At 35.3% G+C, this 22696-nt stretch overlaps 1 protein-coding gene across 4 annotated transcripts in view; it reads left to right on the top strand.

The window, feature by feature from the left end:
• The window catches only part of TBC1D19 (TBC1 domain family member 19), a 156256-nt gene that overhangs the window by 39260 nt on the left and 94300 nt on the right, over positions 1–22696 (top strand). Inside the window, exons 2-7 of one of the 4 annotated variants that reach the window (XM_024993412.2) lie at positions 2016–2080; positions 3048–3172; positions 14507–14581; positions 15634–15697; positions 16870–16916; positions 20771–20881. In XM_024993412.2, coding sequence (XP_024849180.1) covers positions 3140–3172; positions 14507–14581; positions 15634–15697; positions 16870–16916; positions 20771–20881 — 330 coding nt within the window. In that variant the 5' untranslated portion in view covers positions 2016–2080; positions 3048–3139. Of the gene's footprint in view, positions 1–2015; positions 2081–3047; positions 3173–9628; positions 10363–14506; positions 14582–15633; positions 15698–16869; positions 16917–20770; positions 20882–22696 lie in introns of those variants that run through there. The other 3 variants (XM_015471566.3, XM_059887655.1, NM_001076938.1) reach the window with 3 other exon arrangements.

The following is a 22696-nucleotide window of genomic DNA, read 5'->3' on the forward strand; positions in this document are numbered from 1 at the left end:
ACAACAGACTGGTTCCACATAGGAAAAAGAGTTCGTCAAGGCTGTATATTGTCACCCTGCTTATTTAACTTATATGTTTACCATTAGTTTAGTCTAAACCCATTTATCTTTCAGTGGGTTCATTTTGTTGCATCTCAATCCTTTTATTATTAATTATCTGCTTTTGATGGTCAGTACCAAAATCAGATTGATTATATTCTTTGCAGCCCAAGATGGAGAAACTATGCAGTCAGCAAAAACAAGACTAGGAGCTGACTGTGGCTCACATCATGAACTCCTTATTGCTAAATTCAGACTTAAAATTGAACAAAGTAGGAAAAAACGCTAGACCACTCAGGTTTGACCGACATCAAATCGCTTTACAGGTATACAGTGGAAGTGACAAACAGAGTCAAGGGATTAGATCTGATAGACAGAGTGCCTGAAGATCTATGGACGGAGGTTCATTATACAGGAGGCGGTGATAAGACCATCCCCAAGAAAAAGAAATGCAAAAAGGCAAAATGGTTGTCTGAGGAGGCCTTACAAATAACTGAGAAAAGAGGAGAAGCTAAAGGCAAAGGAGAAAAGGAAAGATATACCCATTTGAATGCAGATTTCCAGGGAATAGCAAGGAGAGATAAGGAAGCCTTCCTCAGTGATCAATGCAAAGAAATAGAGGAAAATAATAGAATGGGAAAGACTAGAGATCTCTTCAAGAAAATTAGAGACCCCAAGGGAACATTTCATGCCAAGATTGGACAATAAAGGAGAGAAATGGTATGCGACTAACAGAAGCAGATGATATTAAGAAGAGGTGGCAAGAATACACAGAAGAACTGTACAAAAAAGATCTTCATGACCCAGATAACCACGATGGTGTGATCACTCACCTAGAGCCAGATGTCCTGCAATGTGATGTCAAGTGGGCCTTAGGAAGCATCACTACAAACAAAGCTAGTGGAGGTGATGGAATTCCAGTTGAGCTATTTCAAATCCTAAAAGATGATGCTGTGAAAGTGTTGCATTCAATATGCCAGCAAATTTGGAAAACTCAGCAACAGCCACAGGACTGGAAAATATGCCAGCAAATCTAGAAAACTCAGCAGTGGCCACAGGACTGGAAAAGGTCTGTTTTCATTCTAGTCCCAAAGAAGGGCAATGCCAAGGAATGCTCAAACTACCGCACAATTGTACTCATCTCACACACTAGCAAAGTAATGCTCAAAATTCTTCAAGCCAGGCTTCAACAGTACAGGAACCGTGAACTTCCAGATGTTCAAGCTGGATTTAGAAAAGGCAGAGGAACCAGAGATCAAATTGCCAACATCTGCTAGATCCTAGAAAAAGCAAGAGAGTTCCAGAAAAACATTTACTTTTGCTTTATTGACTATGCCAAAGCCTTGACTGTGTGGATCACAACAAACTGTGGAAAATTCTGAAAGAGATGGGAATACCAGACCCCTGACCTGCCTCTTGAGAAATCTGTATGCAGGTCAAGAAGCAACAGTTAGAACTTGGCATGGAACAACAGACTGGTTCCAAATTGGAAAGGAGTACATCAAGGCTGAATATTGTCACCCTGCTTCTTTAAACTTATATGCAGGATATATCATGTGAAATGCCAGGCTGGATGAAGCACAAGCCGGAATCAAGATTGCCAGATATGCAAATGACACCACCCTTATGGCAGAAGAGTGAAGGAGAACTAAAGAGCCTCTTGATGAAAGTGAAAGAGGAGAGTGAAAAAGTTGGCTTAAAACTCACCATTCAGAAAACATGGCATCTGGTCCCATCACTTCATGGTAAATAGAGGGAAACTGGGTATCAGATCCTTGGGAATTCTCCATAGTATCTTCTTGATTTTTCTATACGTCTAAAACTCTAGTAAAAAATCAAGTCTACTAAAAAAAAAAAGATAAACAGTGGAGACTTTATTTTTGGAAACAGACTTTATTTTGGGGGGGGCCTATGTTTTTGGGTTGCCATTTCTTTCTCTAGGATTTACCCTTATAATATTTCTCACTGCCTTCTAGGAAACCTTCAATGACTGCCAGTTGCCTAGTAAATGATGTTCCTACTCCAAAGCCCACCATGAAGGGTAATTACTTTCTGTCCCCAGCAGAGACGATTCCACTCCATCAGTCTCTGCTGTCTTATAACTGCCCTTTGTGCCCATCCAAGTGAAGCATTTTGCCTTTCCTATTGTGTCTTTAACACTTTTGGTTTTGCTGTCATGGAAAGCCCTCTGCTTGTTCTGTATTATGTAAATCCCATTTATTTTGTGTCAGCTTAGATGGCATCTCTTTGCTGAGGTTTTTATTACTCCTGTTGAAAGGATTTCTCCCTCTTTTGAACTCTGGTAGCACACTATCCCTGGAGGAGGGCATGACAACCCAGACTTTATGTAGCAGAAACTTAGTTTATAATGAATCAGTAAGAAAAGGCATTTCCCATCTTTTCTTACAGTATTTATTTAACAGATGTTTACTGAATGCCCGTGAGTAAAAGACACTCTGCTGTGTGCTGTGGAGATGCAGAAATAAATTAGATGGAGATTCTGCCTTCAGGAAACTACATGATTTGATCATTGAAATAAGACTTGGACACATGTATCTGTAACACAAGGTAGAAAGTGCTGCCTGCCAAAGGGAAGGTGGCCAGGAAATCTGGGCTGATAAGGGGAAGAGACTTCTTTTACTGCGTCAGCCTTTTCCCGAGTGTTTTATGCCGAATCCTCACCCTGAGAGATGCTCCACAAAAGGGGGTTCCAGGGACAAGTAAATTTGCAAATGGAAGCACACATTGCCTTCCTCTTATTGAATCACAATTTATTTTATTTTTTTTTAGTAGACTTGATTTTTTACAAGAGTTTTAGGTGTATAGAAAAATTGAGAAGATACTATGCAGAATTCCCAAGGATCTGATACCCAGTTTGCCTTATTAACTTCTTACATTACTATGTACATTCATTATACTTAGTGAACTGATATTAATACCATAGCTAAAGTTCTACTTTATTCAATAGATTCCCTTAGTTTTAACCTCATGTCCTTTTTCTGTTTTAGGAATCCATCCAGCACACCACATTGCATTTGGTTGCCATGTCTCCTTAGCCTCCTCTTGGCTATGACATTTTCTCAGACTTCCCTTGTTTTTGATGACCTTGACAGTTTTGAGAAGTACCCGTCAGGTATTTTGTAGAATATCCCTCTCTTGGAACTCATCAGATGTTTTTCTCATGATTAGACTGGGGTTGTGAGTTTTTTGTAGGAAGATCACAGACATAAAGTGCCATTTATATTGATTAAATTGTATCATCATTCATACTATCAACATGATATATCACTGTTGATGTTGACCTTTATTGCCTGATTGAGATACTAATTGTGAGGTTTTTTTCCACTGTAAAGTTACTGCCCCTCTCCCACCTTCAGTTCAGTTCAGTTCAGTCGCTCAGTCGTGTCCGACTCTTTGCGACCCCATGAATCGCAGCACGCCAGGCCTCCCTGTCCATCACCAACTCCCGGAGTTCACCCAGACTCACGTCCATCGAGTCAGTGATGCCATCCAGCCATCTCATCCTCTGTCGTCCCCTTCTCCTCCTGCCCCCAATCCCTCCCAGCATCAGAGTCTTTTCCAATGAGTCAACTGTTCGCTTGAGGTGGCCAAAGTACTGGAGTTTCAGCTTTAGCATCATTCCTTCCCAAGAAATCCCAGGGCTGATCTCCTTGAGAATGGACTGGTTGGATCTCCTTGCAGTCCAAGGGACTCTCAAGAGTCTTCTCCAACACCACAGTTCAAAAGCATCAATTCTTCGGCGCTCAGCCTTCTTCACAGTCCAACTCTCACATCCATACATGACCACAGGAAAAACCATAGCCTTGAGTAGACAGACCTTTGTTGGCAAAGTAATGTCTCTGCTTTTCAATACGCTATCTAGGTTGGTCATAACTTTCCTTCCAAGGAGTAAGTGTCTTTTAATTTCATGGCTGCAGTCACCATCTGCACTGATTTTGGAGCCCAAAAAAATAAAGTCTGACACTGTTTCCACTGTTTCCCCATCTATTTCCCATGAAGTGATGGGACCGGATGCCATGATCTTTGTTTTCTGAATGTTGATCTTTAAGCCAACTTTTTCACTCTCCACTTTCACTTTCATCAAGAGGCTTTTGAGTTCCTCTTCACTTTCTGCCATAAGGGTGGTGTCATCTGCATATCTGAGGTTATTGATATTTCTCCCAGCAATCTTGATTCCAGCTTGTGTTTCTTCCAGTCCAGCATTTCTCATGATGTACTCTGCATATAAGTTAAATAAGCAAGGTGACAATATACAGCCTTAACGTACTCCTTTTCCTATTTGGAACTAGTCTGTTGTTCCATGTCCAGTTCTAACTGTTGCTTCCTGACCTGCATACAGATTTCTCAAGAGGCAGGTCAGGTGGGCTGGTATTCCCATCTCTTGAAGAATTTTCCACAGTTTATTGTGATCCACACAGTCAAAGGCTTTGGCATAGTCAATAAAACAGAAGTAGATGTTTTTCTGGAACTCTCTTGCTTTTTCCATGATCCAGTGGATGTTGGCAATTTGATCTCTGGTTCCTCTGTCTTTTCTAAAACCAGCTTGAAGGAAGTCACAGTTCATACTTAAGGAAGAGAAATTATGTTCTACCTCCCTGAGCAGGGGAATATCTACAAAAAGTATTTAGAATTCTTCTGCATCGGAGAGTTGTCTTCTCTCCCCCATTTATTTACTTATTCAGTCATTTATTTGTATCAATATAGACTCATGAATATTTATTAGATACTTTGGTTTTTAATCTAATGCTCCTTAATTTTGCTTACAATTTCTTTTGGTGTGTTAATGGCTCAGAGAGGCTCTTCAGTAGAGAAACAGTTTAATTTTTATTTAACCTAGTGCTGTTCAGACGTATGTGACATATTTCCATGTAAAGTACTTTGGGAACTACTTTGCTACACCTTTCACAGAAAGCAGTATTTGAAGAAATTTATATGCAGTGTGATAAATCTAAATTCACAAGTTTACATGTGAAATAATAGTAGTAAGCACATAGAGCTCTAATTATGTGCCAGGTACCATTCAAGTATTCACTCATTTAATATTTATGTCGACTGTATGAGATGAGTTACATTTATGGTCTCAGAGAGTGCCAGCTTCACAAAACTACTAAGTGGAAGACTTGGAATTTGAACTTGGACAGCCACTCCAGAATTTGCACTACCTGATTCTTTTCAGCCTTTCTGTATCCAGTCCAGAAATGCTCAAACTCAGGATGAGCTGTGTGGTTGAATTTATCCTGTTTTCTGTCAATCCAGTAACCTTAGTAAAGTTGAGAATTTTGCTAGTTTCATATTACTTCAATTATCATCTCCTTCCTAACTGGTCCTTCTGCCTTCTGTATTGTCACTCCATTTCTTAAAACTTCCAAGACTTTTAGGATAGAGCTTCAGTTCCTTACTTTTGCTTAAAAATCTATACATTATCTTGCCCCATTTTACTGTTCAGGTCTCATCCCTTGCCTTCTCTTACTGTCCCTCCCCTTCCTGCCACTCCATTTCCACACACAGGTACCTTCTCTCTCTCTTCATCTCCTTGGTGTCCTCCAGCAGGAGAACCTGTGCTCATACCGTCACTCCTACCCCAGACTGCCTCCCCTCGAACCCCACGTGTTTCTGGCTAACTTCTACACATTTTTCAGGTATTGGGTTAGATGATGGTTTCTTTAGGAAGGCTTTCTGACCCCTCGCTCTCAGATACGCAGATACTTTTCCTGTATCTCCAGTCCTCCACACGAGAGGCACCCTGACCTTCCTATCACAATACTTGGGTTGTCTGTATGATCACTAGATTCTGTAGAGCAGAACCAGTGTCTCTCTTCCCGCATTGTATCTGCAACCTCTGGCATGGTGCCCGGCCCATGGTAGACACTCAATAGATTTTTTTTTTTTTAAATGATGAATGAATTACATAATGAAAAGTGGAAATGTTCCCTTTAGGAAAATATTTATACCCTTATTTTGAGTAACTTCACTTCTTGAGCCTTCTCTAAAGAAAAAAATCAGAGATAATAGTAAAAAATTTAAAGGCATCTAAAGAAAGCAATAGGGCCTGCTTAAATGTAACAGCGAATCTCCAAAAGACAGTTTTACACAGGCATCAAAAATGGCATTTTCAGAGAAGTATAATGAGGTGACAGAGAAGGCAATGGCACCCCACTCCAGTACTCTTGCCTGGAAAATCCCATGGACGGAGGAGCCTGGTAGGCTGCAGTCCCTGGGGTCGCTAAGAGTCGAACACGACTGAGTGACTTCACTTTCACTTTTCACTTTGATGCATTGGAGAAGGAAATGGCAACCCACTCCAGTGTTCTTGCCTGGAGAATCCCAGGGACGGGGGAGCCTGGTGGGCTGCCGTCTATGGGGTTGCACAGAGTCGGACACGACTGAAGTGACTTAGCAGTAGCAGCAGCATAATGAGGTGAAATTGCATATGATATAATCTCCATTCAAAAAAGCAAACTATAAAACAATATAATTCTACTTTAATTAAGTGTATATATATCCAAGTGCATATATACACACATATACATCTCAGTTGTACACATACATGCATAGAAAAAATGAAGAGAATAAAGTGGTAACACTGGTTATTTTTGACTGGTGGAAATTTATGAGTGCTTATTTATTATTTTATTCTTTATATATTATATGGTTTTTCATATTATCTTGAATAAATGTATATTCTTTATTATCATAGAATTACTAAAGCCTTTTTCCATTAGAAAGCTGGGTTATTATTATTTTGTTTTACTTTATTCATTTCAGTGTGAAGAAAGTAATTTAAACTTATGAAAAAATTTTATAATTTCATAAGTTTTGCATGCTGTGTATTTGTTACATTGTTTTTAATGACTTATTTATTTTCATTACTATGAAAAAGAAGCAAGATGATAATAATACCCATTTAAAGATTTCAGTAGAATTGCAATTCTTTTGAGAATCTTTTACCTCTCATGGCTTAGAAACTACCTTATTTATAAAATTCTTGAAATCCTTTGAGTTAATACCATAGTTTTCAATTATTAGGGAAACTGATTAGAAAGCAACAATAATTTCATTTAGAGAGGATATGGGTTTAAGTAAAAGGTAATGTCTTTCTATTTAAACATTTTAAATGTAAAAGACCATCCATTTTCCTTTTAAATAACATTTTAAAAAATCTTTATTTTGTAAGTCTTTGGGATAGAAACTTTTACTTTCTTCTTATTTTATATTGGCGCACTATCATTTTTCAATAACTTATTTGCTACTTCAACTTTTTATTGGGTGCTAGGTACACACTGAAATTTTTATTTAAATAATAGCATAGCATCAACTATGAATTTTTAGCATTTATCTTTGAGACGTAGGGCTTAGTTATTCATTTCCACAGGTAGAGAAAAATTATGTACCTATAGAACTGGAGCTGGAGCTAGAGTGGACCTTCACATTTATCCAGTCTAACCTCTGGAGCTCATCTCCTTTTGATGGAGAACTGGAAACAAGAAATTCACAATTTTAACCCATTTTGATTAAGTCTTTTAATTGTTGGAAAGTTTCGTTAAATGGTTATAAGCTCCTTATAACATTTACTCACTGGTCTGAGCTTTGTGCTTTGTAGATATAAAGCATTGAATACATGATAATCAGTGAGACAAAGAAATGAATAAATACCACTTAATCAAGATTAGAGTTCTTTAGGGAACCTAAAGGATGACCCCACTTAAAAACAGCCGCTTGCTTCATCTTGGATTTCCCCTCATTGTCAGGATATTCTGTTACTGTTTCTAATGTCTGTGGAAATGATTTTGTTGACTAAGACTTTTATGAAATGACTTCTGACCATCTGACTGAAGTTCTTGCAAAGAGTACCTTGGAAAATTCCTGACAACCTTTCATAGATATGGAACAGGGAATAGGGAAGACAAGGCCAACCACTGGGGTCACTCTTCTTTCATTATTTCAGGATGTGATGTGTTCTGTGGACAGCTAGAAGTTGTGATATACCTAGCTTCCTATTGCGTGCCTATTGTTTTACATTTTTATGGTTTTTTATGTATAGATTGGTATAGCCCTAATGAACTTTTTGCAACTATCCATATTATTTGTTTCTGTCTTATCCTTCTCACCCTCACTACAGGGATAGCTGTTTTATTCATCTTTTAATGGCATATGTTTAATAAGAGCCCAGTAAATATTTGTTGAATCAATATATTTTCCTTATTTGAAAACTCAGCTATTAACCTCATGTCCACCTGTTCTAGCCTTAAAATTTTGAATTTTCTGAGTTGAACATCCTTTTCCTCTTTCTCTCAGTTTTTCATCTTGTTCTTTCTTCTCTTCTGGATCATTTCCACGTTTTTGCTTTAGTTGTGGAACACAATAAAAAATGATGAATAAAGCTTTGTTCAGCATTGCTTTAGTTCTTAATATTCTTTTCCATTCTACTCTCAGGTGTTGTTTTAAAAAGTTTCCCATTTGTAAAAATGAGGGTAATGATACATTACTCACAGGATTAATAAAATAACATATGGTAAACACATGTAAGTCACTTAGCTCTATTTTTTTCATTCAGAATGCTTGCTTCTAATATCTAATTTCTTTTTTAAAAGATTTTATTGGAGTATAGTTGATTTACAATGTTGTGTTAGCTTCTGCTCTTCAGCAAGGTGAATGAGTTCTATACATATACATATATCCACTGTTTTTTAGATTTTTTTCCCATATAGAGAATTACAGAGTATCAAGAAGAGTTCCCTATGCCATACAGTAGGTCCTTATTAGTTTATTATTGTTGTTAATCACTAAGTCATGTCCGACTCTTTGCAACCACATGGACTGCAGCATGCCAGGCTTCCCTGCCCTTCACTGTCTCCTGGAGTTTGCCCCAATTCATGTCCATTGAGTCAGTGATGGTATCTAACCATCTCATCCTCTGCTGCCCGCTTCTCCTTTGCCTTGAATCTTTCCCAGCATCAGGGTCTTTTCCAATTATTTGGCTCTTTGGATCAGGTCTATTTTATATGTAGTAGTTTGTATATGTCTATCTCAATCTCCCAATTTATCCCTCCCCTCACTTATTCTCTGGTAACCATAAGTTTGTTTTCTCTAATTTCTTTTCTGTGAAATTTTTTTCTTAAGTAGTTTCTCTGTATATTACATCTAACATTAAATTTGGTAAGTTGAAATACTTGGTAAGTGGGATAGTTATTTAGGAGAACTGTGATTTATCACTTAAAATTTTACTTTGTCAAAACTCCTGAAGAGATGTTTTTGTCAGAGTGATTTTCTAAAGAATAAGTTAAATATGCTTCAGAATATCTTATTAACATATAATTATAGAAAGTATTCTATTTTAAATGGACTTTATGTCTGTGTTTTCAGTAGGTTTTATGCTGTATTAAAATTATGTATTGCAGTCTTACAAATATGTACGGTATATATTATGAGCCACACATTGATGTCTGTTGTAACTTTTATTTTTATATCTGAGAGTTATTTTCTTTTTATCAACTCAAGAGTCCTCTTATTAGTGGTTGAAAATGATAATTTTTGTAATCATAATTCAATAGCTAGAAATTTAGTTCTTTTATATAATAGGATACATAATAAAAAATCAGGGATTGGATTTTTAATCTTTATGCAAGTTTTATTTTTATAGTAATGACTGAATTAAAATTCAGTTCAGTTCAGTCACTCAATTATGTCCGACTCATTGTGACCCCATGGACTGCAGCACACCAGACTTCTCTGTCCATCACCAGCTCCCAGAGCCTACTCAAACTCATGTCCATCACGTCAGTGATGCCATTCGACCATCTCATCCTCTGTCATCCCCTTCTCCTCCCACCTTCAGTCTTTCCCAGCATGAGGATCTTTTCAAATGAGTCAGTTCTTCACATCAGGTGAAGTATTGGAGGTTCAGCTTCAGCATCAGTCCTTCCAATGAATATTCAGGACTGATCTCCTTTAGGATGGACTGGTTGGATCTCTTTGCAATCCAAGGAACTCTCAAGAGTTTTCCAACACCACAGTTCAAAAGCATCAGTTCTTCGGTGCTCACTTTCTTTATAGTCTAACTCTCATATCTGTACAGAACTACTGGGAAAACCATAGCCTTGACTAGATGGACCTCTGTTGGTAAAGTAATGTCTCTGCTTTTAAATATGCTGTCTAGGTTGGTCATAGGTTTTCTTCCAAGGAGCAAGTGTCTTTTAATTTCATGGCTGCAGTGATTTTGGAGCCCAAAACAATAAAGTCTGACACTGTTTCCTCATCTATTTGCCGTAAAGTGATGGGACCAGATGCCATGTTTTCTGAATGGTGAGTTTTAAGCCAACTTTTTCACTCTCCTCTTTCACTTTCATCAAGAGGCTCTTTAGTTCTCCTTTGCTTTCTGCCATAAGGGTGGTGTTGTCTGCATATCTGAAATTATTGATATTTCTCCCGGCGATCTTGATTCCAGCTTGTGCTTCATCCGGCCCAGCGTTTTACATGATGGACTCTGCATATACGTTTAAATAAGCGGGGTGACAATATACAGCCTTGATGTACTCCTTTCCCAATTTGGAACCAGTCTGTTTGTTCCATGTCTAGTTCTAACTGTTGCTTCTTGACCTGCATACAGGTTTCTCAAGAGGCAGTTCAGGTGGTCTGGTATTCCCATCTCTTTCAGAATTTTCCACAGTTGATTGTGATCCACACAGTCAAAGGCTTTGGCATAGTCAATAAAGCAAAAGTAAATGTTTTTCTGGAACTCTCTTGCTTTTTCTATGATCTAGCAGATGTTGGCAATTTGATCTCTTGTTCTACCTTTTCTAAATCCAGCTTGAACATCTGGAAGTTCATGGTTCCTGTACTGTTGAAGCCTGGCTTGAAGAATTTTGAGCATTACTTTGCTAGTGTGTGAGATGAGTACAATTGTGTGGTAGTTTGAGCATTCTTTGTCATTGCCCTTCTTTGGGACTGGAATGAAACGGACCTTTTCCAGTCCTGTGGCCACTGCTGAGTTTTCCAGATTTGCTGGCATATTGAGTGCAACACTTTTACAACACCATATTCTAGGATTTGAAATAGCTCAACTGGAATTCTATCACCTCCACTAGCTTTGTTTGTAGTGATGCTTCCTAAGGCCCACTTGACTTCACATCCCAGGATGTCTGGCTCTAGGTGAGTGATCACACCATTGTGGTTATCTGGGTCATGAAGATCTTTTTTGTCTATTCCTCTGTGTATTCTTGCCACCTCTTCTTAATATCTTCTGTTTCTGTTAGGTCCATACCATTTCTGTCCTTTATTGTGCTCATAATAGCATGAAATGTTCCCTTGGGGTCTCTAATTTTCTTGAAGAGATCTCTAGTTTTTCCCATTCTATTGTTTTCCTCTATTTCTTTGCATTGATCACTGAGGAAGGCTTCCTTATCTCTCCTTGCTATTCCCTGGAAATCTGCATTCAAATGGGTATATCTTTCCTTTTCTCCTTTGCCTTTAGCTTCTCTTCTTTTCTCAGCTATTTGTAAGGCCTCCTCAGACAACCATTTTGCCTTTTTGCGTTTCTTTTCTTGGGGATGGTCTTGATCACTGCCTCCTGTACAATGTCATGAACCTCCGTCCATAGTTCTTCAGGCACTCTATCGGATCTAATCCCTTTAATCTATTTGTCACCTCTACTGTATGATTGTAAGGGATTTGATTCAGGTCATACTTGAGTGGTCTAGTGGTTTTCCCTACTTTCTTCAATTTAAGTCTGAATTTGGCAATAAGGAGTTCATGATCTGAGCCACAGTCAGCTCCTGGTCTTGTTTTTGCTTACTGTATAGAGCTTCTCCATCTTTGGCTGCAAAGAACATAATCCATCTGATTTCGGTGTTGACCATCTGGTGATGTCCATGTGTAGAGTCTTCTCTTGTGTTGTTAAGGTTCTAATACTTGCTCCCCCAACCCCCACAATCTGGATTTGAGGGAGCAAGTGGCAGAAAGCTTATTAAAGGAAATTACTTTTAAGCCAAGATATGAAAGTTGAGTTAGATTTTTCCAGATAAATTTGGGATAAGAATGTTTAGGGTGGAAGTGGGTTGTATTATACTAACTAAAGTTTGGTCATGAATAATATACCCAAATATATTTGAAGTCCTGCATCTAAGAGAACTCTTTATAGGAAAAAGAAAAGAGAGAGAAAAAAATTGAAAACAAACTAGTAAACAGAATTAGTTTGGACTGTATTTTATGAAATTTATTGAGTATTCTTTTATTCTTGAAAACCTATTTCTATATATTTAGTAAACTAAGTCTTATGCATTTCACACAGCTTTGTATTTCTCTTATAGATGATTTTTTTCCTGTTCATTCATTACTTTGGCAGTTGTACCAAAATTTTTCTAAATACTTGCAGCATAACTAAGAGTAGAAATCTGTTCAATTATTGAAAACTTATTATGTGCTCGATAAAGTGTGATATGTGCTATGATAGGTGAAGGAAGAGATATTGTGAGAATCTGTAGGCAAAGGCACTAATATTATCTGAGTGGGGGCCAGGTAAGAGCAGGCTTAATAGAGGTGAAGACCTGAATGGTGAATATAATTTATTCAGATAACATAGGAATAAGTATGTTGGGATAAGAGTAGAGCATGGAGAGTTTATTCCAGATAGAGAGTAATATATCTAGATACGTATGTTAATGAAGAAACTCTGAATAATGATAGCTGTAGTAAAAACTATCAGTTATTGAATGATTATTATCATTGTGTCACTGTTCAAAGTACTTTACATCTTTAATTTTTATAGCAATCACGTAAAGGAGGTATTATTATTCTATTTAATATTATCTGATTTTAGCTGTCTTTTATAGATAATATAATATATAGTTATCTCCATTTCTCCTCATTTGGTCTAAATTTTGGAGCTTTGGTATTATTCTGTTTTTTGTGAGTCAGAAGTGGCCAGTGCTAAAAGACCAAAAAATTATGGTGTTTTAACTTGGCATTAAAGAGAATAATTTACTGAAGTATGATGTATACGGATGATCAATTTATGACTGACCATTAAAGTTAACTTATTATTTCAAGTTTATGAGAAATACCAGGGACAAAGAAGAATGTAATCGATATGGTGAGAAAACAGTGAGACCAATCTAGATTGTGACACATTCCAAAAGACATCTGCCTTGGACTGCTCAAAAAAGCCAGTATGAAAAAGAAAAGGAGAAAAGCACACTAGATTAAGCTATACAGAAAGAGACATAACAACCAAATGTAATGCATTAATTTTTAATGGATCCAGGATTTAAAAAGATATAAAGACATTTTGGGGGATAATTGGAAATTATTGAATATGGGCTAAGATGATATGAAATATTATTTTTAGTTTTCTCAGGTGTCATAGTGGTATTGTGGTTATGTAAGAGAAGGTTCTTATTCTTTTTTTTTGAAACCTGGACAGTCATTTTATTACATTACTTGATGCTATAAATTCCTTGCTATTTCATTATCCTACTTTATTTTTTTTAATTTAATTTTATTTAACTTTACAATATTGTATTGGTTTTGCCATATATCAAAATGAATCTGCCACAGGTATACATGTGTTCCCCATCCTGAACCCTCCTCCCTCCTCCCTCCCCATACCCTCACTCTGTGTCATCCCAGTGCACCAGCCCCAAGCATCCGGTATCATGCATGGACCCTGGACTGGCGACTCGTTTCATATATGATATTATACATATTTCAATGCCATTCTCCCAAATCATCCCACCCTCTCCCTCTCCCACAGAGTCCATAAGACTGTTCTATACATCAGTGTCTCTTTTGCTGTCTCGAATACAGGGTTATTGTTACCATCTTTCTAAATTCCATATATATGCGTTAGTATACTGTATTGGTGTTTTTCCTTCTGGCTTACTTCACTCTGTATAATAGGCTCCAGTTTCATCCACCTCATTAGAACTGATTCAAATGTATTCTTTTTAATAGCTGAGTAATACTCCATTGTGTATATGTACCACAGCTAGGTTCTTATTCTTAAAAAATTCATAGTGAAGTATTTAGGGTGAAAGATGTTTGGAAAATTACAATATAATAATTTCTATAAAATTTTATTTTACTAGGTCATTAATGGGAGTCTCAAGTATGAAAGATTTATAAAGTACTTAAATATAACTTACCTTTTTTTAAAAATCTGCTATTTCCACATCTGACTTGTTGATTTATTTTTTTAATCTATCTTCATTCCAATCCTCCACTAGAAAGTCAGTTCCATGAGGATGGAGACATTTTGTTATTCACAGCACTAAGGATAGTATCTGGCACATAGTAGGCAGTAATCAATATTTGTTGAGTAATCTAGTGAATAAGATAACCAATCTCAAGCAACTTCAGCATTTCTATATAACTCATAATGTCTTTAATTTTTTAAAAATCACTTTTGGCACTGTTAACCAAAAATAATAATAGACTGTTCCTTATGTTTCAGGGAAGTTGGGAAAAAAGAATTTTGAAGAGTTTAAATAGTATGTGCACTGAACTGAGTATTCCATTGGCACGAAAGGTACTTTTAACACTTAAGTATTTTACTGTGAATCATGCACTAGCAAGCATCATGAAATTATAACTGTTAGGCAGATTTATCTTTTTTTTTTGTTACTGGTATACAGCTTTTTGAAACCAAAGTCTATAAAAGGTAAATTATGTGGATGTATTTTATATAGTTTTCTATTGCATATGCTATAATGCTTTTTGTAAAAAAAAAAAAAAAAAAACCTGTATCAAGAATAAATATAGGCTGTACAGTACAGATTATTTGGAGATTTGTCTGTAAAGGTTATAAATGCACTTTAAAGATTTTAATTACCTTTAGTCTCCTTACCCGAATGATTTATCATCTCTCTAGAACTATTTAGATCTAATACTCAACATTTATCTGTAGTTCTGGGCTTTGATAGGGGAGAGATGAAAAGGAGAGAAAAGCCACGTGAGGAATGTTCTGGGTCTTTTATAGCTGTTCAAGAGTAGGAGTGAACAAGTTTCTCTTCACTTCATCCTCCCTACACCTATTTATTCCCTGCTGTTGGACAAGATATAGTGAATGTACATTGGATAATATCCAAGCACAAGTCACTGAAGGCACCAGAAGGATGGTGTAAAAGAGGATAAATTTATATGAAAAACTGTCTAAATATGTAGTATTGTGTAATATACTGTCTTTCATATAGGAAGATGATGCTACTGACTCACAGTCACACTCTCTTGGCCAGCCCCCTTGTGATGCATTTCTGAGATTGCTGGATGGGGTGAGAGATGTAGTATGTGGCTGAGGAGCAGTCTTTCTTTGTGAAATTTTACTGGCCAGCACATATCATTTGCCTTCTATTTTAGACTCATTAGTACCATATTCTAACCGAGCCATTAAGACTGCATACAATGTAATAGTTAAATAACATTAAATGTAATTCCCAGAAAAGCTAATCATATGTAATGAAATTATTTTTTCTTGTGTTATGGTAGCTTATATAAGCTTTTAGATAAGGTATTGATTCTTATTTTTCAGCTGCATTGCTTAACTTCACAAAACGAAACCAATTTTAAAATTACCTTTTTTAGAGGCCAGTTGGAGAACAGAAAGAACTTCTCAATAAATGGAATGAAATGGGAACCGATGAACCAGGTACATATGAAAAAAATATTTTCAAAATGTGGTAGTGGCAAAAAAAATTGTTCTTTTAATTGTGGATCCAAAATAACATTATTAACAAGTTCTTTTTGGAAAGATAGCAACTTCCCTTCTCACTGATTTATTATCATCTTTTTTTTTTTGCTTAAACTTCTACTTTGCAGTTTAAAAATTCCCAGCTTTAGTCACTGTGCTCCGTTATTTTGAGAATATTTAAATCAGTTATTTTTTTAATCAGCATTTGAAAACATTTTTATGAAAGGATAAATTAGAATCATTCAGTGGATTTCTTAGGCTCATAATTAAGATAAATCTCAAGCTTTAATTACATTGAGATGTTAAAATGTGTTACATTTTGAAAAGTTTTAAGACCTTTAAAATGTTTTAAAATGTTTTTAAGAATTTATTTTGGTTAATTTTAATGTTTAAAATTGAGTCTATCAATTTTAAAAAACATTTAATGAGTGATAAATATATGTATAAATTAATTATTGATATATGTAAAATAATTGTTTAGGTAGACATGTACATAATTCTTCACCACTCCTTCTTAAAAAATAGCTGGGGCCTGGGGAGGTTGCAAAAAATTTTGAGCCATCATAAAGGAAGCAGTGTGTTATAGAAATTCAGAAGGAAGAATAGTTCAATATAACCTGAGGCTTCCGCAGTGGTTCAGTGGTAAAGAGTTCTCCTGCAATGTAGGAGATGCAGGTTCGATCCCTGAGTGGGGAGTCGCATTTAAGCATGCATGCACAAAGGAAGCAGTGTATTATAGAAAGTTCAAAAGGGAGAGCAGTTCAGTACAACTACAGATTCACTGAGAATTTATTGTTTGTGTTCTAAGTACTTTGAGAATTCTCATGTAGAACTTTCATATGATATTGACATTGTTTTCCAATTCAATTACAAATGCTCCATTACAAATTTATGGAAGAGAGGACTCTTCAATTTCTTCTAGAATATGCTATCTAGACTATCAAGGGAAGGGACTTTCTGTTTTTGTTAGTACAGTGCTTAACACAGTGTATGACAAATAATTGATATTCTGCAAATGTTTGAATTAACCTAGCTGCATAACAATATGAAAGAACCGTTATAATTTATTATTATTAAGGATTTGTATATTGTAACCGAAATTCTACTTTAATCTGTCTTATTAATTCTAGATTTAAGCCTTTTCAGACCTGTTTATGCACCTAAGGATTTTCTTGAGGTAGGTTCTGTTGGTTAAATATATGTATATTAATGAGGTAAAAATGCAAAAGAAATGATGATATTAAAAAACATCTCCAGGCAGAAGAATCACCATATAAGAAGCCCCAGAGCCATGAAAGCAATGGAATAACCTTATCAGATTTGTGTTTGGAAATTGCTCTGGGAAAATACATGGTAGTGTGGAAAGATTAGAGGGAAGTAAATCAAGAAGATTTGATTAAAAATTAGCGACTATAAATCATGTAGCCTGCTGGCTAGCACAATAGGTGCTCAGTGAATCTTTTTCTTTTTTCTTTTTCTCCCTGTTGTAGCAGTTCAGACAAGGCATGATAAAGGTTTGAACTAAGAGAACAGCATTCAAAATGGAAAGACATCAACAGACTTGAATTTAACAAGATGAGAATTTAACAGATTTTTAAAAAGATTTGGGAATTTATTAGATCTAGGGAGTATGAGAAAAAGAAAAGATAAAGATGACCTTTAAGTGTCTAGGTTGGATAACTAGGCAGAGTTAACTTAAGATACAGAATACAGAAAGAGACACAGGTCCATTAGTGAAGATGATGCACTTAATTAAGTTTGAGAGGGTATTGACATTGAAGAGGAACTCTTTAGTAGGCAGTTAGAACTCACTCATTATTTTAATTCACTCATCTTTAATTCCATTTTTTTCTCTTGTACCTTATATGTAATCCACCAGGAAATCCTTTCAGCTTTACGTTTGAAGTATGTCCAGAATCCATTCACTTCTCATCACTGCCATTCCTAAGTTGCTGATCCAAGCTGCCATCTCTTGTCTGGACTATTTCAGAGGCCTCTTAATTGCTCTTACTGCTTCTACACTTCCCCACCTAGAATTTATTTTTAGCAGAGTTTCTAGAGGAAGCCTTGTAAATACTATTCTGAAGAAGCCACTCTTCTGGTATCCAGTGGCTTCTTATCTCATTCTACTTAAAACCCAAAGTCATGACAGTGGCCTAAAACACCCTATTTGATCTGATACCCATCACCTCTCTGAGTTCATCTCCCATTACTTTTCCTCCTGATTTTTCTACTCCAGCTGCTTTAGCTTGCTTACTTTCTCCTGGCTTTCTCCCATTTGAGGGTCTTTGCTCCTTGTTTTCTCTGCCTGCATTGCTTTTCCCCGAGATACTTGTGTGTCCATTCCCTCACATTCCCTTATGTCTTTGCTTAAATGTCATATTCTCAGCATAAACAATATGGTCAATAGTATTGTAATAACTTTGGAGAGATACAGACTTATTGTGGTGATAATTTTATAGTGTATGCAAATGTCAAATCACTTTTAGTACAGTCTGAAACTCACACAATATTGTATGTCAACTGTATTTCAGTTTAAAAAAGAACATTCATGGGAAAAATTTAAACATATACACACAAAAAAAAATGTTACCTTCTCACCAGATCCTTCCCTGGCTCACCTCTTGGAACTCCTTATAACCCTTTTCTGCTTTGTTTTTCTCCATAACCTTTAGCATCATATAACATACTGATTTTCTATTTTGCCTATTGCCGCCTTTATTCTGTAACATGGAAGCTTTGTTCCCCGCTGCAACAGTCACACAGAGCCAAATCAGATAACTGAGAAGACATACAAGATTTCAGCCACAAGGATACACCCACATAAAGCTTTCTTTCAGCAAGAGAAAGAAAGCACATGCAAATACAAAGAAATAGAAATTTCCAGTCCCAGCTCCTTTCTCAGTAACACAGGATGCACTTTGCAGCCCTTTCTCAGTTACACAGGATGCACTTTGCCTTTGGGTTATGAATCACCAAGGTACGTGCAAGATACAAGTTACAGCACAAGCTTTCTAATGAGTCTTTTATACCCTACTGGTAATTCAGGTACAAACTATCAATCTATACATTTTCAATAAACAGTAAATAAATTGATATGGAATGCCTCCAGGGGACATTAAGTAGCACATTATAAATGACTAGTTAGTGCATTTCATCCCATTTTGGCCAAGGGTCACTGCTAGATGTCCCTGAAGCTAAGATAGGAGCTACCACAAACCAGCTGCAAGTTGATCCTGTCCTAAACTACTCTCTCTCAAACAGGTGTAACAGTGCTTACCACATAGTTGCTCAGTAAATAAGTGTTGAGTGAATGAGTAAATGAATGATTTAATCTTTTGCATTTTTTTTTTTCTGAACCTGTTTTCTCAGATACAAGTTTGCCAGCATTGTTAGAAATCATTTCAAGCCTTTTAGAATTATAAACAGTCTCCTTTTAACTTAAAAGAGAAGTTACTTTGGTTTGAAACTGCCTTTATACTGCTAGTGTTATTTCTCTTAGATTATTAAAGGTTTCTCTCAAACTCATCCCTTTCCTAGCACTTAAATTTCATATAATTCTTATATAATTAACTTTATGTTTTCTTCTTAATAATCATAGCACTCTGTTTACTTAAGGACTATTGCTAAATTCTTTTATTAGTCATACTGAGATTCTTCTTTAGCTCAAGAAAAGTTTTCTATAATCACTTCCTTATCGTTTCTGCTTTTCTAATATTTTTTTCTTTTCTATTGCCCATGTATTCATAGTTTTTCTTTTCAATTCTATGTTTTTAAGTTTTCCATGCACTGTGATCCCTTATTTGCATAATTAGACTAAAATTGTATTGTGCTATATTAGTCTATATTTAACACTGTTGGTTCTTTGCTAAAACATTTTTTAAAAATAAATTCCTTTGATATTTTTAGCTTTGATTTAGTGTTTGAAATTTTAGGCAACTCTTTTGCACTTGTGATATATTTAATTTTGTCAGCCATTAGTTATCAGGTTATTAATGCCTACTTCAGATATGCTGGTGTTTCTGTCATTATAATCTTCACTGAATTCTTGGTTTCTTTCCCTTCAGAGTTGCAGTTTAAAAATATTTTTGGAAATTATTATTATTTTCTCCCTAAAATACATGTTGTTAGAAAAATAAGAAAACACATATAAGAAGAAAATTTTAAACAAAAATTACTTATAATATCATCATACAGCAATAAACACTACTGTAATTTTTAATTTAATAAACATTGTGTTATTTATTAATCGTGGCATATTAAACTATATTTTATATACATAAAACATAATTTATATAGGTAGTTTCCTCTACCGTAATGTTTAAGTAGTCTTAAACATCTTAAATGTCTAGTATTGAATGTCTTAAAATATTAAATGCATAATATTTTTCTGTTATAAACAACACTTCCTTTACCTTTTTTTTTGCACTATCTCTGCAAGCAGTTTTAATTATTTCCATAATCATATTCACAGGAGTGAGGTTCATAGATTAAAGGATACGCAAATATCCAAGATTTTTAATTTTGAAAAATATTTCTTGTTAGTTTGGCTTCTGAAAAAGTTTTTTTTTACCTTTGGATTTGATTTAGAAGCAATACCATATGATGTTATTCCACTGTCTTTCTAGAAACTTTTCAGCATCTATTTTTAAAAGTGTTAGAGTTGGTTCTGAAGTTTTTCCCTGGCAAATACTGAAATCAAGCAGTTTAAATTTTTCTGTCATTTTTCCTTGTAAAATATTATATTCAAACAATTTTAATTTTTTCGTAACATCAAAAAGTTTTTCTTTATAACTGAAATTTTAACTTTTTAGTATTTGATAGGTCATCTGTTGGAATATTAAATTGAAAACATGTTTATGGTATTTCAACATTTTAACTCAATTTTATAGTGTTCAGAATGTGATTAAAGTATAAGCATAACCCAAATAATTTTTAATTTTGTGATATACTAAGAATATCACTGCCAATTTTATAAGTGTGAATTTTGTATAAAGAAACTAACCAATTTTGTTGGATTTGTTTTTAAAGGTATTAATTAATCTTCGCAACCCAAATTATGAAAGTGGTGATTCTCTTAGTTTCAGGACTCATTTGGGTTTAATCCAAGTTCCTCTCAAAGTAAAAGACATCCCTGAATTGGTAAGTATAGGTAGTTCAAAATAAATTAATATATTTTAGAGGGTAACCATTGGAAAAATATTTTAGTTCAACATATATTTAAAGTAGTAGGACAATCTGCTCACTAAATAAATGAATAAAGTGAAAATTTTCTTTTTTATTGTAAATATGTTCTGTAGAGAGTGAGTTGCTTTGCTAGTAGGATTAAAGGTGAGTTTTCATTGACCTATAAATGCTTTTGCTTAATTCTTATTTTAATAAACAGCATAGACTCATAAGACCTCTTATTGGGATTTCAGTGCCTGATGTGTAGCTATAAAACTGATTGAAACAAATAGTGAATTTTATTTAAAAATTTTAAGGAATATACATTCATTTATTTCAACCAACCTTTCTTTAAGCTCCTAATATGGAAGACACTGAGGGAGATAAAAGAACATAAGATGAGTTAAAGACTATCTTTGCTCTGCAGATTGTCACATTTTGGTAAGGAAATTAGTTTTAAAATAGAATAATTGTAGTAAAGTGGAGAGATTTCCTTACAAAGAAGTTAAGAAATTACCACCAGTCTTTCTTTTGTTAATTACCCCAAAATAGTAAGGAGCGCAGAAATGTAAATATTGTCTTTGGTGAAACTAAGAAACAACTAAATTTTAAAGTATTAACATAGAGAACTGATGGGAGAATGAGGAATGACTCAGACGTGAAGAAGAAGATCAAGCCTTATTGCTTCTGAAAGGTGGGAGGTATGGATGAGAAGTGTGATGGTAATCAATTTATTACCTTTCAGCTCCAAATCTACCTTTTAAAAAAATTGAACTATGGTTGCTTTACAATATTGTATGTTTTAGGTGTACAGCAAAGTGATTTAGTTACATACACACAGATATACACACATACTGTTTTTCAGGTTCTTTTCCATTATAGGTTATTACAAGATATTGAATATAGTTCCCAGTACTATATAGTAAATCCTGTTATTTATCTATTTTATATATAGTAGTGCATATATGTTAATCTCATACTCCTAATTTATCCCTACCTCTCTCTTTCTCCCTTTTGTAACTGTAAGTTTGTTTTCCATGTCTGTGAGTCTATTTCTGTTTTGTAAGGAAGTTCATTTGTTTTATTTTTTGAGATTCTACATATAAGTGATATAGTATTTGTCTGACTTATTTCACTTAGTATGATAATCTCTAGATCCATCCATGTTGTTGTAAATGGCAATATTTTGTTCTTTTTCATGGCCAAGTAATATTCCTTTGTGCATCTATATACCACATCTTCTTTATACATTCATCTGTTGATGCACACTTAGGTTGCTTCCATGTCTTGGTTGTTATAAATTGTGCTGCTATGATTTGATTTAGAGTTTTTGTCTTTTCTTGATATATGCACAGGAGTGGGATTGCTAGATCATATCATGAGTCTATTTTTAGTTTTTTAAGGAACTTCCATACTGTTTTCCATAGTGGCTGCACCAAATTACATTCCTACCAACAGTGTAGCAGAGTTCCCTTTTCTCCACACCCTCTCCAGCATTTATTATTTATAGACTTTTTGATGATGACCATTCTGACCATTTGTGGTTTGCAAACCTACCTTTTTTTTTTTTAAATCCTGTTTTATTATACTGGAGCTGGACCTTGTAAACATTTCCTTTTTGCCAACTAGCTTGACATTAGGCTTTGTCAGTAGTGGATTCTGGAGAGACATTGCAAGACCATAGTAGGATAAAGGGACTTTCCATGTACAGAAGCCAGCAGATCAGCAAACAGAAGACCCAGTAGTATTCAACTTAGCAGCCCTTAGTCAACCAGCTCCAGCCTGTACTCA

Source organism: Bos taurus, chromosome 6 (genome assembly GCF_002263795.3).
Source record: "Bos taurus isolate L1 Dominette 01449 registration number 42190680 breed Hereford chromosome 6, ARS-UCD2.0, whole genome shotgun sequence".
Classification (NCBI taxonomy): domain Eukaryota; kingdom Metazoa; phylum Chordata; class Mammalia; order Artiodactyla; family Bovidae; genus Bos; species Bos taurus.